Below are 17,818 nucleotides of genomic sequence, written 5' to 3' on the forward strand. Positions count from 1 at the left end.
TATTTCTATTACAGCTACGAAAGAAGACGTTTCGCAAAACCAGCAAGAGAGTCCGATTTCTACACCAACACTCAATCCAGATTTAGACATGGATGAAATAGTTAATTCCGTTGATCCTTAGCTTCTATAGTTGTATTAGTACGTATTGTTATAACATTTTTAATAAATATATACTGATATTATACGTCTATGTTTCTGTCATATTCTGTAGCACTGGCAAATTATTTTTGTAATGACAGCGGAACTTGTGATCTGCACGTCATTGGGATAAAATGATAATTTAGTAAAGCATTTTATAGTATTATTAATTTAATTCGAGGCATTTGCTGCCCTAAAGAAGTGTCAGTTGAACTTTAATAAATTCACATCAAAGCTCAAAACGAATAATAAATATATAATTTTGAAAACTGCCAGGAACTGTTAATATTATCTGAGAATAATTTTTTTAACAAATGCACTTTTATTCACCCAAATCAATAATAAATAACACATTTCACTGTCGAGATTATGAATAATTTTATAATGGAATGGAGTTTACAACGCTAGGTTGTATTTGTGTTAACATGCAAATACAGTACATGAATGACCAGTAATGCAAATTTTAGGATAGTATCAATAATCACATACATAAGTTTACATCATTACCAAATAACTCATTTGAGATATTTTGTCATAAAAATTACTAATCCTTTGTTTTGTCATGTTTCTGAATGTGGAACTACTTTGTTTGCATTGTATTCATGATATTTCTCGTGCTCTATAGTAACTGGAATGATATTTAAGAAATGACTATTTCCGTTTTCAATTTTGATAGACAATGTCAATCTAAAGTTGTGCGTTGTTCAACGATTATTATTCGAAAAATATAAGAGCACTGCACCCTTCTTTGTTACTCTAAACGAGATGATATTTTAAAAAGTTACAAATTTAAGTTATATCAATTAACTTTCATATATTTATTGTATTTAAATTGTTCATCATTCCAATTGCTACCATGATTCATTCTCGATCTCTTCTTTAACCAAGCCTAATAACTGAGATTTTATATGACCCCAGGCATTTACGAATTCTAGACTAAGAATCTCACTGGTAACTCAAGTTTTACATACTTTCAACCAATTTATGTTTTTTACGACTGATTTGAAAAGAAGATGATGAAATAATTGTACAGTTTCTTAGAAAGCGGAGAAGAACTGATACCAAACCGATGATGTAAAATATTAATGACAAAAAAGGAGTTATGCTCTAAGGGACAAAACTTCTTTTACTTCAAAGAAGCACGGAATATTATCATCTGCTATGTAAAGACTGATTTATCACACTTTTTTCCTTGCCTCAATATATTCTATGTGAGATAGAAAATTCAATATAGAATTCAGCGTTTCAAGTTACATCAGAGAATTAAATAATAATCTTCTGCATGGGTCTCCAGGACTTTTAACACATGTACTTGATCGTTGAAATGTGCAGATAATGAATAATTCGCTAACACACACATCATTCAAACGTTACTTAAAATTCATACATTTTTAAATACATTTTTTACTTATAATTCTTGGTGCGGCTCCTCTTGATTAGGTTTATCCTTAGTCTTCACTGGATCAGGTTCTGGCAACTGTAATGTCTCCCCAGTTTCATTCTGCGAATGTTTTTCACTACCAATTTCAATGCTGCCATCATCTGTTTCACCTTTGCTTTCAACATTACTATTTTGTTCTTCCTCTACAACTCCATCATCTTTGTCTTCTTCTTCTTCTTCTTTTGTCTTTACAGGTGCTTCGTCTGCAGTAACAGGAACCTCTGCCGTTTCAGAACCGTCTGGTACTTCTGCTGTAGCCTCGTCTGAATTATCAGTTGTTTTATTCTTTGCTGGTTCTTCTTCCTTTGGCTTGGGCCTCCAAATTTTTGCTTTGTTTACCAAATACTTTACTTCCCTGTCCAGAATTGCCATTTTATTTGCAATATCGCGAACTGTATATTTCACAGGTTCATATAAAGGTATATCCGCTAGTTCTTTCACGATCTTATCATGCCATTCCTGTATAACACGAATAAAATTAGGTAATTCATTTATTCAATTTTTAATTACCCTAAATTACAAATATTTTCTGGCTATCTTACCTGCGTTTCATTAATAGTTTTTTGAAGAGTTTCCAACTCGACTTGGGTAAATATTTCACTGCTGGAGGTCACGTTTGCCACCTTTTCAAGGAACGTAGTACTGCCATGAATCATGGAAACCATTCCCTTCAAAGCTTCTGGCCTCTCTTTATGTTCAAAAACTCTTGCATACAAGTCATTTGTCAATCCTTTCAGTTCCGCCAATTTTTGTTCATAAGTGTCAGCATCTGCGTCATATCCATCTTCATACAGCCAATCAGAAATTGTCGAACAAGCGGCTAAAATCTTTTCAGATTCCTCAGGTGCTGTAGCTTCGGAATATTCTGGCAATTGCAATTTCTGTTGTGCATCAATAACAAATGCCTCGAGACTGTTCAGAGCTCTTTCGCGTCTAGTTCTTTCTAAATCATGGTGATTTAGAGCCTCAATTCTAAAAAATGCATTAATTAGATGTTTTCAAGTGCTTACAAGAAATTATTTTTATAATACTAACTTTTTCGTTGATTCTGCGAGCTTTGGTCCCTCTAGAGTCTTTGGTCCTAGCCTAACTTCAGTGGACGGGATTGGCTCTTTGAGGGTAACTAGGCTGGGTTTTTTTTCCTTTTCTATCTTCTCAGTTTTATTACTCGGTTTATTTTCAGTTGTTTGAGTCTCATTTTGATTCTGTGGCTTTGCATCTGCTTCTTTTTGTACACCAAGTTGATCTGGGTCTTCGTGAACTGGTTTAATATCTTCTTTTGATGGTTCTTCAACCTTTTCGGCTGGTTCTTTGTCATCTGATCCTGAGAATTAAAAATAACAGTGAATGAGTTCTGTTCTGTATTATAACTTCGAGAGTAACAAATGATAGAACAAGCAACCAAAAGGCTACGAAATATACCGAATAGAGATTTAATTTCTGGCAAACATGGACAAGAAATTGTAGACAAAGGTTGTGCAAAATAAATATCGAATATACCAAAATCGGATATGTTATTGATAAAAAAAACTTCGCAATAATGATTGTGCACTGAAAATGAATGAGTGATTGACAAAAAATGGTCGTGTCACTATAATCATTTGAAATATTTTGTACATGTGGTGTTTTTTCAGATTTATAAAAAAAAAAAAATAAAAAAATACCCAATAAGGTAGCAAAAGCAGTATATACTTAGTATTTACATGACGATAGCAATCTCAAATTTATTTGTTCCTGAAGGTATCCAAACAGGCCAAAACTTTTGTCCGACAGATATGTCTTCAAACGAAATAAATGCTGGAGCACCACTTTGATTTTCTTTATGATGCAAATTTTGCGAAAGAATGAACGTAAACTATAGTTATAATTTTAAAGCAGTCAAGAATTAGTACATTTTTTTATGTAAGTAGTGGACATAAGCAAATCGGTACATTTAACTGTTACACTGCTATAGGAGAGAAAAGAAAGTTCTCTGCCATAGACAAACTACAAATTAGGCTAATTTAGATAACAGAAACGAATGCACACACAAGCAATCTTCTTGAAAGTAAAGAATAAATAAATAAAGAAACAAGGTAATAGACAAAAAAAAAATTGAATGTACGACCATTTTCTGCAAGGCAGGTAACACAAACCTGCAAACAGTTTACTTATAGTGGAGCCAAGCTTTGAAAAAGTACCCTCTTCTTCCTCAGCTGCAACAACTGTTTTTTCAAACACTAATTCAACATTAGCCAAATTTAAAACTCCACTGTCATCCATTGCAAAGTGCGCCTTGATTCCTTTGCTTTCAGTTCCTTCATTGGCATGCTTACTCAAAGCATCAGCTATGCCGCTCAGAGAAATTATTGACAAACTCGTATTGCCAACGGCCCTATTAATCAGTAAAATTAATATGGTTAAAAAAGTTCAATATTTCATGAATTTCTAAGAACTCGAATGAAGATAATGCTACGAAAAATTAACAAGGTTATATATTTTATAACAGAATAAATTCTTACGCCATTTCATCGGCGGGCAAATATTCCAACTCAGCATAATTCACGCTGAATTCAAAGTCATCGGTATGTTTATTAAAAGTAATTATCTTCTTCTGCGGATAAGCATTCATTCTGTTGAACAGCATTCTTCGAACCTGTAGGAATTCGTTTTGTTGTTCAAAGAGTTTATGAAATTTTCCGGGCACTTTTAGCTTTTTTAACTAAAAACCAGGAAATAAGTTGATGGTTTTATTTAAAGAATTCAATGTAATCCTATAACCTGAGTTAGTGGCATCCAAACAGCTGCAAGTGTTAGTCAATATTGACCAATACCCCGAAATATTATAACGAGTGGTAAGTTTGGATACTTTAAACTGATGTACTTATTCAAATATTACTTGCCCTTTTAGTTGCCCCATCCACAGTTCTGTCAAAGACAATTTGAATGGGGAATAGTACTGCATCTTTGGTGATAAATTTCTTGACTTTAAAACCTTGGCTAAGATCAGCAGCTTTGTATACAGCACCCATGGCTGCAGCCTCATCAGTATTGATATTTTTAGATAATTCAAGCTTCACAAATTCCGTCAATTTTTCTTGTACCTTAGGTACACGAGTACCAGCTCCCACCAAAACGATTTGAGAGATAATATCCATAGTTAAAGCTGTAATTGAATGGAATATCAAACATTGTGAGAAATTTAAAAACGTTGGGATTAATTCAGAAAATATTTGCACAAAAGCAGACCTGAAGTCTCTAATGCAGTCTTGATTGGCCTTGCAACACGTTCAAACAAATCTGCGCACAGTTCTTCTAATTTCTCCCGAGTGACTTGTACGCGGAAATCTTTTTCATCAAGCAATCCTTCAATTTGTGCATAATGATCAGCATTTGCACTCAAAACATTTTTCACACGTCCAGCTTCTTTGAAAAGTTTAGCCATGGCACGTGGACTATCGAAAACAGAATTTGGCGTCTTTTTCATGGCATCAAACTCCTTGGCCAAATAATTCTGGAGACGAATTTGCATTTCAAGGCCTCCAAGTGTTCGATCATACCCAACACCCAGAATGCTAACCTGAGGATTGGTTTCAACGTAACCTTTTTCTTTTGTTTTCACATTTTGATATCCAACAACAGTTGCTGTCGTACTACTGGCCCCCATATCGAAAAACATAATGTACTGAGTAGTCTCGTTGATTTCTTTTCTTCGAAAGATTCCATAATTCAAAGCTACAGCTGTATAATCATTTATAAGCTGTAAAACCTTTAATCCAGCAATATCGGCTGCTTGAAGCAGTGCCTTTCTTTCAGCCTGATTGAAAAATCCAGGCACTGTAATTACAGCCTCATTTATTTTTTGACCGGCAGATGTTTCAGCAAACTCTTTTCCTTTGTACAAGATTTGAGCGAGTAATTCTTCAGGTGTATAAAATGTCTCCTCATCGTGCTTAAAAATAATCGTTTCACGTTCTTCATCCGCAAGAATCTCATAGTAAGGAAATCTTGTTTGATATAATTTAACCAATGGATGATCGATCGATTTGCCCAAAAGATCCAAGATGTAGGAATAGCTGTTTTTAGGAAATCGTACAGCGACAACCTGCGCATCTTCTCCAAAGGTACGCTCTCCATTTCTAAATGCGATTGTTACTGGAGTTTTCCTTTTAGATTCTTTGTTTAGAGCTATTTCCATCGGCACTCCAGGCTGAATAATAGATTGACGAATGAAAATGCAGTTTAACAAAAAGAAACAAAAGAATTTGTTATATTTGGATTTAAACTATCTACATAATCAAGTCTGGAAGTGCCATGTGACAATCCACATTTACTAAACGTGGTACTCAATAATTCCAATACAATACAACCAAAAACGAACTTTATACAATTTGCATGGCACTTTGAAATCATTTCCTTCATTGAACAAAGTATGTATCGTTTAAATAGGTCAGTAGTAAAAAATACCAAGCGATTCTTTAAACATATTGAATGGTAAGAGAGTGAATCGCAATACATAAATAATAACGGAGCACTATGACTGGATAGAAAATAGAACAGAATTGTATATAAATACAATTAGTAGTGTTTACTCACCGATACGATGGCAACTTTCATCCATTCGCTGCCAAAGTCGATGCTCATAACAGCAACTCCATGAGTACTGTCAATGAATATACTGAGAGCGAGAAAAGCCAGTGAAACGGCAAGCATTCTCTTACGATTCATTTTGCACTAAAAAAATGATGATGACTAGTATTGGTTAGGATATTCAGAAAATTAGATTATTGCGATGAGCAAGGCTGTCATGCTGTCAAATTTGGTTAAGACTACCGGCCGGACAAAGCATACAATTCTCGACGATTTTGACATACCGTTTATCTAATAATGAAGTGTAACGCTTCCTTCTCAACAAACAGCACTAACGGATCATTGGAAATAATGTACAGTTTGTATTTGCGGATAAAAACAGATATTGCTCCGCACTGGACTTTTACTCAACTTCTCCAAGCTTCTGTCGGCTGCAAGGGCCATGTGTTTGTGTGGCGAAATCGGATTGGTCGAATTACTTGTCACAAGCCATTGCTATTGGTCCCCGTTGACCAATCAAAATTCTATAACAGTAAAAAAATTCTCCCGCAGCATTCGTAACTCAATGCGCATGCTGCAATCATGAATTACCAAGTACTATAACGAAAAAAATGTTGAACCTTTCTGATTGAAAAAATCAATTAATTCTCCTCATAATATAACATGATCACCTCCGACAGCCAAGTATGAACGATACTTTCAATTACGAGTATCGAATATATATTTTGATAATATCAAGTATAAATATATAAGTTAATATCGCGCCATCAATTAATGAGATAGTACATTTTATTCTGCTTTCTATCCATAATTCAAAGTACTTAGAATTTTGTTCACCCTGACCACAACATGTGGAAACTTGGAAAGCAATAACAAGTCTCTGCAAGATATCAGGACATACAAGAGAGTAGATTACATTTGGAATACACACATAAACAAAAGATTCACGATAATCATCTTTGAAAATGATTGCAATTTAATATTTATTACAAGTTCAGCTGTAATAAGCACTTATTAAATGCGCAGTATTATTATACATACTTATAATAAGTAGGCGGTACCTGAGTACTACACATAAATAACCATATTTCGTAATATTTTTTACAATTACTGTTTTAGATACACATCGTATAGTTACGAAATATCTGTAAGATATTGAGAATAGAAATATTACCTTAGTTAAAATAAATATAATAGTAATGTATTAGCTGTTCAACCCCACTGATCTTCTGAACGACCAAACTTGTAAGTCAATGATCCCACGAATATAAATACGTTCTGTAAAAAAAGCCCAACCCCAGGCCAGGTATGCGACACATCTGTAAGTTGAAAATGTTAATCCAATAAAATAGATTATATCAACGAAACTGCACTGATGTGCATTTTCTCAAGATGTATTGTCATAAATGACAAAATGAAAGTAGTTTTTTCTTGGAGGTTCAAAACTCTCGCATTGAACTAACCCTTTCTGATAAAGTCAGTAAATAAAATCCAACATGCTGCTATTACTGCCGCAAATCCCATGACGAAGCCGATAAACAGCCAACCTCTGGCACCCTTGACCCCAAGGCATCCTCCATTATATGCATCTCCTCTAATCTGAGCATTCGTTACTGAATTAACCCTGGAAAAAAAATATGTGTCATACACCTGAGTAGACAGCATAATTTTTTATGGACTGGCATAGGTTATTAATCCTTACTTACATGAAAAGCGATATGGTACCAAACACTCCGCACACGTGATATGCGTCAAGCATTAAATAGGGATATTTAGCTTGAGCATCAATTATGAACCACCATCCCATGAAGAACTGTAATTAATTAAAAATCATATTCAAAATTACATTGTTTTCAATTATTCATCACTTGGTGACACGAGATCATTTTAACATTAAACAAAAATACCGTACTGACAGACACAATGCTAATACTGTTACACGAACTGAACATATAAATTTTTGGTATATTCTGACATCGACTGCCAGTATGGAAATTCTAGCAGAAGAGGAACGAACCTAACTTATAATCCATAAAAATGAGACACAGGAGTGCCGACAATGGCCGCAGTCAATAACAAGACTCTGCCTGGATTTTATTGTATTAATTAACGATAAGGAATAACAGTTGACGATTCTGTTAAAATATAATTACAACAGTGTTGTCATTGTCATGTGACAGTTTAGTAAATTAGATGAAAGAAGGCAAGTTTTGGAAATTGCTCATAAAATGAAGCAATTATCAATCCAACTGTCTATCATTACAAAATCTATTCAGAGATATTTCTTATCTATGGGGCTTGAAATGATGGCAATTAATTTCACTTTTTGTTTGAATTATCGTATAGAATCGTACAGAAAAGAATACAAAATATATTATTTTTACCAATGTTCCAGCAAGCATGGACATCAAAGAATTTCGTTTCTCACCACCGTCAAACCAAACACACGCCGGAATTTGGATATTTTCGAGACAGGAGGCCATGGTTCTTATAAATGTTCAACCCTTCCGTCGACCCTTGTTTCAATAATTACTACAAGTCTCTTTTAACCTAAAACACAAATGACAGCGCGAATAATGTCAGAATACCAGAAATCGCATTGTCTGCAGTGTTTGTGGCGCTTTTTCATGAACGGCAAAAGTGATAAACTAAAGTACTGTGTAGTCAAGTGAGCGATGAAATGTGAGAATAAATGTTAAAATTTGAAAATAGAAGAGATAACTAACACTGTGCGAGTGAATTCAGGGCCAGATAACATATTTGAAACGATTGCCCGCATCAAATCTTTTTGCTCCTGTTATTTCGTAGATCTGAAATAATTCTGCTAATATCAATCACAATCGTTTCACGTCGGTTAGATACTTGTTTTGAATCAAGCGCCGAAACGTCCATGAATCATACCGCTGAGTCGCTCTTTGTTCGCTCATACGCGAATATAGCTATATTTTTTCATCGACAACAACAAGAGTATCTGATTAGTTGAGTTATGCTTACAGCTGCGGTTAGCAAAAATAGAAAGCAGCGAACAAAGCCACCCCCGAGTGTAAATGAAACAAGCGAACAGATGTTTCCGTATCGGAAGCGATCACTGACAGGTGGCGACGGCTAGGCCAGCGATAGCTAAACAAAAAGTTTTCAAACGCGCTAAACGCGGCCAACACGGCTCCGTCAAAATTTACCCCATTAGCTGTTTAAAATCGTAAGAAATTCCGCGAGTCTTTGCAACCGCCTAAATCGTATCGATCAGCCACTTAATACCGATTGAAGTATAAACAAATCCTCAGTGAATATTCACCCCGCAATATTAATATGACATCATACTTGAAATTTTCCGCTCCTGACGTACCCCTGCTAAGGTTCAGTGCTCGACCGGCGTTGCATTTGTGTTTAACAGACGGTTCATCGCACAGTTCACAAGATCATTGTGAATAGAAAATAAAAAATATGAGCGTAAGTTTAAGTGTTTATTGGAAAACACCCACGCACCAGAGAATTACACATACAACGAGATTACAGTCATATCTCGTTCACAATTAATGCACAGCAGAATTTTTAGTAATACTCACGAAAAAAAATCAATTTCTTTGTTATTCTTTATATTTAATTTCGTGTTATATGTCCATAGTTTAATTTGCCATACCGTAGATTTCGTTATTCTTAATTACCTGGTTCAATAAAATTATCATGTCGCTTAATATTTGTTTGGTCTAATTTCCATAACCTAACTCTTGGTAATTTATAAAACCTGAATCGAGCGTAACTGGGGTGGATACGAGAAATTTTTGATGCAAGTAACTTGACCTGACTCGACGAAATATTACTTTTTTAAAAAAATTGTACGATATTTTTTGACGCGCAATTTTAATTTTACAGCTTGAAACATCAATGAACATCCCCGTTTATGCTAAATAATAACTGCGGAATATCCGTAATTGATATTCAAAGTATGAGCAGATTGCGGAGCAATATGGCGCTGAACAAAGTAATCAGCTGATTCTTATAAGTGATAATTATGCGTACATCAGGGTACGGATATGTTCTTGCAGGCAGTCAGGCGTTTACAGTGGTGCGGGCATTAGTACGGAATTGAAAGATGCAATAAAAATAAACTTTTCTCATTAATTACACCTCTGTCAGATCAGCATATTTTCTACCGCCCAATAGCGTCTATCGATATTTTATATTCCATTATAGCAAGTAGGCATAATGATATGCGAATATTGGGGGAAAAGAAAGAAAACTTAATAACTATTTCGCGATAATGGATCATTTTATTAATGTTGTATGGTCACATTGATGTAGATAATAATCTTGTACTTAATAACAGAAGGGAAAGAAGCCTGGAGATAAGATCAAACGGTGTGACAAGGCACCAATACGAGTCAACGAAACGCGAAATGGGGATAAACATTCTACGGAATACTGGACTGCCCCAGCAAGTGGGATAATTTACACCACCGGGCCGAGAAGAGTGCGTTCAAAGTCTGCCAATTCTAATTGTAAAACGGCATCAAAGTTGGCGTCAGCGCGGGTCTTGAGCCCGGAAAGTGAAACGAGAGATTTAAATGGAAAAGTACAGGCAATTAAAAAAAAGGGGAGCCTGTGTTGTGTGTTAGATGAAGAAAATCGGGACAATATTCAGTATCAGCTGCCATCGTCACCATTTTTGCATACTCACGGGAGGCGGTATGAAGAAAAAGAATTTACTGAACAGTCCAGAAAGGCGAAAAAGGTATCGAGCCTCGATACCGATGCGGCTAGTTCAAGAGACCCAACTTACGTATTGCGGAAAGAAATACACGATTGGAAAGTTCACGAAGCTCTGACTAACAGAGTCGAAAATCTCCTGAGCGAAATTGAGACAACGTCACCACCCGAAGACCGCAGTAAGTTGAACATTCGACTTTCTTTTTGTACCTTATTCGCATCGGTTGATGTTCTATTATTAAACATTTTTGATTGTAGCCAAAGCTCCGCAAACATCGGCTAGAACTCGAATGAAAGCTTCCGATAAACTTCCACCCGACTTGCGAGAAAAAAGTACCGCAAACGTTATTGGGTAAGTACTTTACTACTGCAGCTATCGTAACGCGAATGAATTGCAATCATGCAAAGTTCTGTAAATTTACAAGAACACGAGGCGTGATTATAAATCATGTCATACATGTTTTTTACTATCAGTTGCGAAACTAATTTATTGAGAAAAAATTGTATTGAAACAAGAAGAATCTGCATCTAGATGAAGTATTACCGTCAGTTTGCCTCGGTATTTCGTGGCACATATTTTCTTCCAATATTATAATTCTCTATTTTTCTAATGCGATTAAAAAAAAGAAAATTATTTGGAACGATTGTTAAATACAATCTGTAGAGGAGCAGATGCAACTTTTTTTTTAATCCACGCGATCTATTTATGGATTAATAAAAATTTCCATGGAGTACCGGGTATATGACGATACGTCGGTACATATACGTAATATTATGCATATATAACTATATTATCAAATTCCCTGCGGTGTTGGCAAAACCCGTTCGGAGAACAGCTGAGAGTAATTTTATTTTATTCAATTTTTTTCTTCGCTTTCTTTCGAGTTGCAATAAAAATTCGAAATCCGGAAAGAATTATTATATGTATAGTAATAACGTTACTATAAAAACCCAATAAAGAAAACCGGATTTCACCGTAGCTAATTATTGAATTGAATCAGAATTCAAGTTATTTTATAGGATAAAAATGTCGCAGCTACGTCGAGTTTGTATTTATGGTTATCGTTTATCTACAGTGTGTTATATGTATGCACGTTGTATACGCTGACGAAACTGGTATTCGCGATGTAAGCTAATGTCGTGTCGCGTGCGGTGAGTTACGTCATATTATACGATTGAATGAATTAAACCATACAGAAACGTATTGAAAAACTTTTTTCAAGGTAAGTGAGTCACTCGTTTACTTTTAATACTTCGACACCGCACTACTTTTGCAAACTTCTCATCGGTAATACCCCGCACTCCATGATCCCTGATGCAAAGATCAGAGGATGACAGTGAAAAGCATATTGTACATTATTCACCGTTTATTTACTCGAATCAAATGAATACCGCACATTATTTTTTTTACTCTCTGTCAATGCTGAATCATTTTTTTTTTCATTGTCTCGCTTACTCAACTAACTGTACTTGCAAATAAAAACAAATTTCTCATTCGCGTTCTATAGCGTGAGTATTTGCAGGAATACTCGGCGTAGAGTCCGGCTAAATTTTTCATGATATAATAAAATTGAATTTGATTTCGAATTGCGTGGTTTTTCGAAAATTCTAAAGCTTGTCGCCGAATGATATTGCGTAAACGTATTTTTTGACTGATTTCTATAGGATTTCGATCGATTTCTTTCTCTACAACCTAAAAAATTTCATTATACCTACGTTTCCGGATCAGACGAAAATATTTCGTACGTTAACCAGGGAGAGCGAAAAATGCATCATTGATAGCTGCATCCTGCAGACAGCTTTCCGTAATGAGGTTGCCTCGGCACGGGTCTGTCTGTGGTTCGTACGATACGTCATCTTGGAATTTTCGAAAGTCTCAATAACCGGTTCTGACGTGTATCTTACGTACAGAATAAGCATACAGATCTTAAATATACGGCGCGTAACGTCTCTACACGTGATTAATATACAACGTTACATGGACTTTTATATCCTTCGACCGCAATAATTGCGAGTCCCCTACTAAACTGCGACTAGCGAGAGTAAAGAATGATGTTCTCCTTAACCCCACGCTAAAATACCTGAACCGTCAGTATTCTTGGGTTTATAGAAGAAACCCTCGCTGCACGCATTGCAGGTATCAAAGGAATGAGATTTTGAGTATGAATTGACGAATAGAAAAATTCTCATTTCTATTATACCCAGATTCGTATAACTTTGCGCGACAATGAATGGAGAAAAGCACGAGCCAGATGATACGCTATTTACTGATATACGTTCGTTATCTATTTAAAGAGAGACCTGTTTCTGAAACTCAGTCACGGCTAAAAAATGCTAATGACAACAGTGCTGTAGGTTAGTGAGAACAATGGGCGATCCTTGATTGCGTGTCAACAATGCCGAGCACGTTTCGTAGTAAAAATATTTTCAGCCCTGCGCCACGCCTCCAATATCAAACGAAGCATTAACTCCAAAAGCGAATCGATAAAGCGTATTTTATAGCCCATGCGTTAATGATTGCCTTGTCTTTACCGACGCGTGCTGAAAACAAATAATAACAATAACGAAATAACGCTGCGAATATCGTACATGCACATGAACACACATTCAGATACACGGCCATTAGGATACATTTATTTCACTGCACGGACAAACATATTGAATCGTGCCAAAAATCGTCAATGTAAATTCAGGCTCTGTTCGTGAATTTTAACCGATATTCTCCTCCTCCTCCTCGATCCTCCTCCATCTCGTTCTCTCATTAAATCTCTGCTCTGGAAAGCGTTACCTCGAGTGTTTCGAGACGTCACACCCGATTCGTACACAGAGGCGAGGTAACCGGTCTTTGCGATTAAAAATTTACAACTCCCACCTCGATGCCCCGTCGATTCCAGTATGTTAATACTCCCAATATAGGTTTGCGCTGCCTGTAAGCAGCTATAATGTATGTACAGACACCGCGATTCCCGCAACGGTTCGTCGTCATCGTCGTCGTTACAGCAGCATCGGCACGATCAGCAACGTAGAAGCGGCAGCGAGGGGCCGAGTGCGGGGAAAAATTGGAAAGTTTGCGAGAGTTAGAAGCGATAACAACAACGGGAACAAAAAAAAAAAAAAAAATAATGAAAAGGCCGAAAAACAAAGCAATGAAAAGATAGAGACTAGTCGGCTCTGTAGGCGGTCGCGGCTTTCGAGCGTTCGCGTTATCGTGGAGCAGTTTAACGGGGAGGGCGTGAACGTGGGCTCGGTCAAAATAACGCGATTTTTACGTAAGCGGTGGGTTTGCGTCTGCGCCTCTGACGTCACCGCGCATAAGATTTTCGCCGCGAAAGCTCGCGTAGTTTCTCGAGCGTTGAAAGGCGGCGGCGGCGCTGCAGAGTTGGCCGCGTCTGTCGGGTTCAAGGGTAAAAGCGAGGGAGATTCGTCCAGTAAACTCTGGACGCCTGTGCACGCGTCCGTGTAAGACGTGCGTACGTACGTAGGTACGTAGGTACACAGGTATACCTACGCATGTATAGAACGTAGAAACCTGGTAGCTGTCGCCACGGCGGGTCGGCGCTTGCAGAGGAGGTGGAACTCCGTCCTTGTTAAATTTTTACGTCGCGTCCCGTCGCGTCGTTCGAGAACCGCGCGCGGCCACAGCGAATTTCGCGCGCGCCAAGAATGTTATGTACGAGCGGAGGTTTGAGTAAAAAAAAAATTCTCTAGACCTTCGCGTCGGAGCGAGTTGAGGCTGAGGCGTCTGAGGCGTCTGGGGAGGAGAAGGAGGGAGAGCAGGACGCCATTTTTGAATTTTAAAACGCCGCTGATGCGCGCGGCACCGAAGCGCTGCAGGGTACCTAACCCGCCGTCTCGCTCGCCTCGGACAGCTATATAACGCGTTTTTTCTTTCTTTGTTGGTTTATAATTATCGACGACGATCTTTATGGCCATACGCAATATACATATTTATACCGTTTCTAATCGCGTTATGCGATCTACATTTTACGATCCTTCGTTATTATAACCTCTGCATCTCTCTTGTTTTATACGCACGTACATGCCAACACACGTATAACGTGTACCTCCGCCGCGTGTTACACGAACGCATACACCTGCACGATATTCTTTAATCTCCGATTCGCTGACGATCACTACGCCAGCCTATACAGGCATGTGAGGCAGCGGGTCATGTTGCCAGATATGTATGTACATACATGCGCGAAAGTAGGCAACGCCGGATCGTGACGAACATGGGCTATATACCTACCTACATTATACCTATCCATTCTACGCGTCGTCATACGATTCACAGAATTCGAGTCATTGCTGTACACCGTTGTAGGACGTGGGCATATCTGAGTTTTTCGAGACGATAAACCGTATTAGGTGACACGTTTTTACATGTGTAAACAGAGATGGGTACGTTTTTTTACCAACTGCCGAATTTATCACTCGTCTCGATCAGCCTGCGTGGCAGACACCTCAACACTCTAGTGTTGTGCAGCTGAATTACTTCATTTGCACTAAATATCAAATAATTAATTCGTGTTCGAACCCCAATTTATGATCCAGTGACGTAATGTTGGACGATAGTATCTTATAACGTTGAATAATTTTTCATTTATCATGTCACATTGAAATTGTTTACGAAGATTGTGTGACCCATATAATCGATTAGTGCCTATACAACGTTTGCGATCATGAAGATGAAAATTTCTGCACACGTTGGGTTGGCAATATACTGGGAACAGGATATTATGTATTATCATATTTTTATTTTACGTATGTAAAAGGACACGATGAAACGACGAACTGCGGAGAAACGTGGTTTCAAACACATGGGATTAGAAATATAAATTACTCCGAGTTCGAGAACGAGATGTGGCGAGTCGGCTTTTTAATATCAAAGACAGTCTTATAAACATGTTTTTATAGCGGGGAATACATAACACGTATACGTATACACACGTACGTAGACGGGGAAAACATTTATGAATGTTTATACTTGCCGGTATATGATATCTTACATCGATTAATAGACTGGCTTGAAGTTAACACGAGCCAAAATTACGGCTATTGGCCGTAACGTGCGTATTTTATGAATACCGCGTAGGTACAAGATGTCAGCACGTACGTATAATTGAAAGAAATATTACATACCCTGAGTTTTCGTCGCGTCAGACGATGATCGAGACCGCTGTACGTGAATATGTGAATAATGTGTAGTTCTGAACAATTTCTTCCCAGAAAAATTCCACACCATGGCACACATCTCGCATACGGTTTATTAATTGTCTACAGCGACGTTTATAACTTTTTCGTGTTTTTACAGAATGAATTTCTAACGACTGCATGGTTCGTTGTCTGCTAAAATTTAATGCGCACGCGCTTCAATCCTATAGCGGCTGTTTGCCAGGGTGACCAACCGTCATAAATTTAAACGACAGTTCGGCGCGATGTACGTGATCTCAAAAATTTTGACAGTCGTCGGTAGCAGTTATGCTCAATTCACAACTTTCAAAATTTTTAAGGTTAGAGAAGGTTGATCACCATGTCCAACAGTTGCTCTCGGATTGTAGCGCGTGCGTGTCGAATTTTAGTAGACGCCGGATCATGCAGTCGTTAGAAATTCACTCGGTATACGTATATTGACTCATGCTGCAATTTATAAATAATTGCTCAATATTCACTATTCCCGGAAATACCTACGTAGGTTGTATCCCTGCGATATTTTGCTTTCTATCCTCGTGCAGAAAAACGCATCCATTCTGCACGTAGATATTTTTTATTGTCAACTTTCGGAGCGCAGCAACTTCATGCGCTAATGCAAAACTGCAAAAGAAGAAGAAGAAGAAGAAGAGAAAAAAAAGGTTAAAAGACTCGTTTGCACCAAAGGGTCGAGAAAGACCCATATTCCTTTGTCGAGCTACTTCCATTCTCTATTATATATATTCTATATTGCACATTCATTGGTTAGCATCTGCGCTTAATCGGACAATGGGCCCAGGAGCTCGTGACGGTTTTTTTGGGTCTCGTTTATTGCGTCTGAAAAGGCCCGTTATAGTCTGGAACCCCCTCGCCGCCCTCCTTTCCGCCGTTCCTCCGTTTCTCCCCCCCATCGGTGTAATCTTAAAGACGTCGCAACAGCTGTCCTTTTCAAGGGCTTGGGACTTTTGAACGTCGGAAGTGGGGAGGATATATTTTAAGGACATTTTGAGGGCGAGAGAAACCCCGACCGGGGAAGAGGCATGCAAGATCCAGGGGGAAGAAAGCGTCACGCAAACGGGAAGTATGTACACCCAGAAGACATCTGCCTTGCGTCACGATTCACGCTTGGCTCTGCTGCCGTACAGAACTTTGTGTAGTTTCTGCAGCCTGCCAGAGATTTCGTATTATATTTTTAGAGACCCGGACACCGTCCATATCTATGCGCATATTATACGTATACTTGTACGATGCAGGGTCAATCTCTTTCCAAAACTCTGACACGACGTACCGTTATTTTTTACTTTCATTTTCTCTTTTACTTTTTTATCTACTTTACCCATCTATCCGCAGAATTACGTTGCAGAACACGTTAATACGTACCGTTCGACGAAAGACGTAGTAATCGGCGCGGCACGTTCTCGTAACGTCAGGGTTCTTTCGCACATCGCGTGATGATAGGCATGTATTCAGAGGATTTCGATTTAGCTAGAAAACCAAGACTACGTTACTAAATTTTTGGTATTGTATTGTGAAGTACTTCCAAATGTCGAAGAAAATTTTGTATTTTAGCTAAAAATCAGGAGCACCAATTGCGGTTTTGCAGCTATACGCATTCATGGGCTGCAAGTAGGAAAAGCCGATTACAGATTGATACTGAGAAAAAAAGTTTTGCGGCCCGAAAATTTGGAAAAAAAAATTAAAAACTTGAGCTCGTCTCTTCTTGTTATTTTGCCAAAAGTTGAACGGATTTTGAACACCTTTATAAAACGAAGT

General features: G+C 37.6%; 4 protein-coding genes across 7 annotated transcripts in view; 2 read left to right on the forward strand and 2 right to left on the reverse strand.

Moving 5' to 3' along the window:
* The window catches only part of LOC124221825 (uncharacterized), a 2,747-nt gene extending 1,898 nt beyond the window's left edge, over positions 1-849 (forward strand). For all 3 annotated transcript variants that reach the window (XM_046632162.2, XM_046632160.2, XM_046632161.2), the window contains exon 5: positions 15-849. In XM_046632162.2, the coding sequence (XP_046488118.1) occupies positions 15-121 (107 nt within the window). In that variant the 3' untranslated portion in view covers positions 122-849. The remainder of the gene's footprint in view (positions 1-14) is intronic.
* Positions 492-6,597, reverse strand: Grp170 (Grp170 co-chaperone). 2 transcript variants are annotated; one of them, XM_046632153.2, is made up of 9 exons: positions 6,433-6,597; positions 6,155-6,292; positions 4,808-5,768; positions 4,462-4,724; positions 4,081-4,214; positions 3,760-3,953; positions 2,615-2,903; positions 2,122-2,551; positions 492-2,038 (listed from the first exon to the last, which is right to left on the reverse strand). In XM_046632153.2, exons 2-9 carry the CDS (start codon positions 6,284-6,286, stop codon positions 1,547-1,549), a joined length of 2,895 nt encoding a protein of 964 aa, XP_046488109.1. In that variant the 5' UTR covers positions 6,287-6,292; positions 6,433-6,597; the 3' UTR covers positions 492-1,546. The 2 variants fall into 2 exon arrangements, with proteins under 2 accessions (XP_046488109.1, XP_046488108.1); XM_046632152.2 differs by having other exon boundaries at positions 3,715-3,953.
* A 494-nt stretch (positions 6,598-7,091) lies between these two features.
* On the reverse strand, positions 7,092-8,673 carry LOC124221826 (transmembrane protein 50A). The gene is made up of 4 exons (XM_046632163.2): positions 8,533-8,673; positions 7,855-7,961; positions 7,612-7,772; positions 7,092-7,467 (listed from the first exon to the last, which is right to left on the reverse strand). The coding sequence occupies exons 1-4, from the start codon at positions 8,629-8,631 to the stop codon at positions 7,361-7,363; spliced, it is 474 nt and encodes a 157-aa protein (XP_046488119.1). The 5' UTR covers positions 8,632-8,673; the 3' UTR covers positions 7,092-7,360.
* Positions 8,674-8,691: 18 nt separating this feature from the next.
* Positions 8,692-17,818, forward strand: part of LOC124221818 (extracellular matrix-binding protein ebh) — a 48,733-nt gene continuing 39,606 nt past the window's right edge. Inside the window, exons 1-3 of the mRNA XM_069137070.1 lie at positions 8,692-9,598; positions 10,476-11,034; positions 11,114-11,207. Coding sequence (XP_068993171.1) covers positions 9,593-9,598; positions 10,476-11,034; positions 11,114-11,207 — 659 coding nt within the window. The 5' untranslated portion in view covers positions 8,692-9,592. The remainder of the gene's footprint in view (positions 9,599-10,475; positions 11,035-11,113; positions 11,208-17,818) is intronic.

Source organism: Neodiprion pinetum, chromosome 6 (genome assembly GCF_021155775.2).
Source record: "Neodiprion pinetum isolate iyNeoPine1 chromosome 6, iyNeoPine1.2, whole genome shotgun sequence".
NCBI lineage: Eukaryota > Metazoa > Arthropoda > Insecta > Hymenoptera > Diprionidae > Neodiprion > Neodiprion pinetum.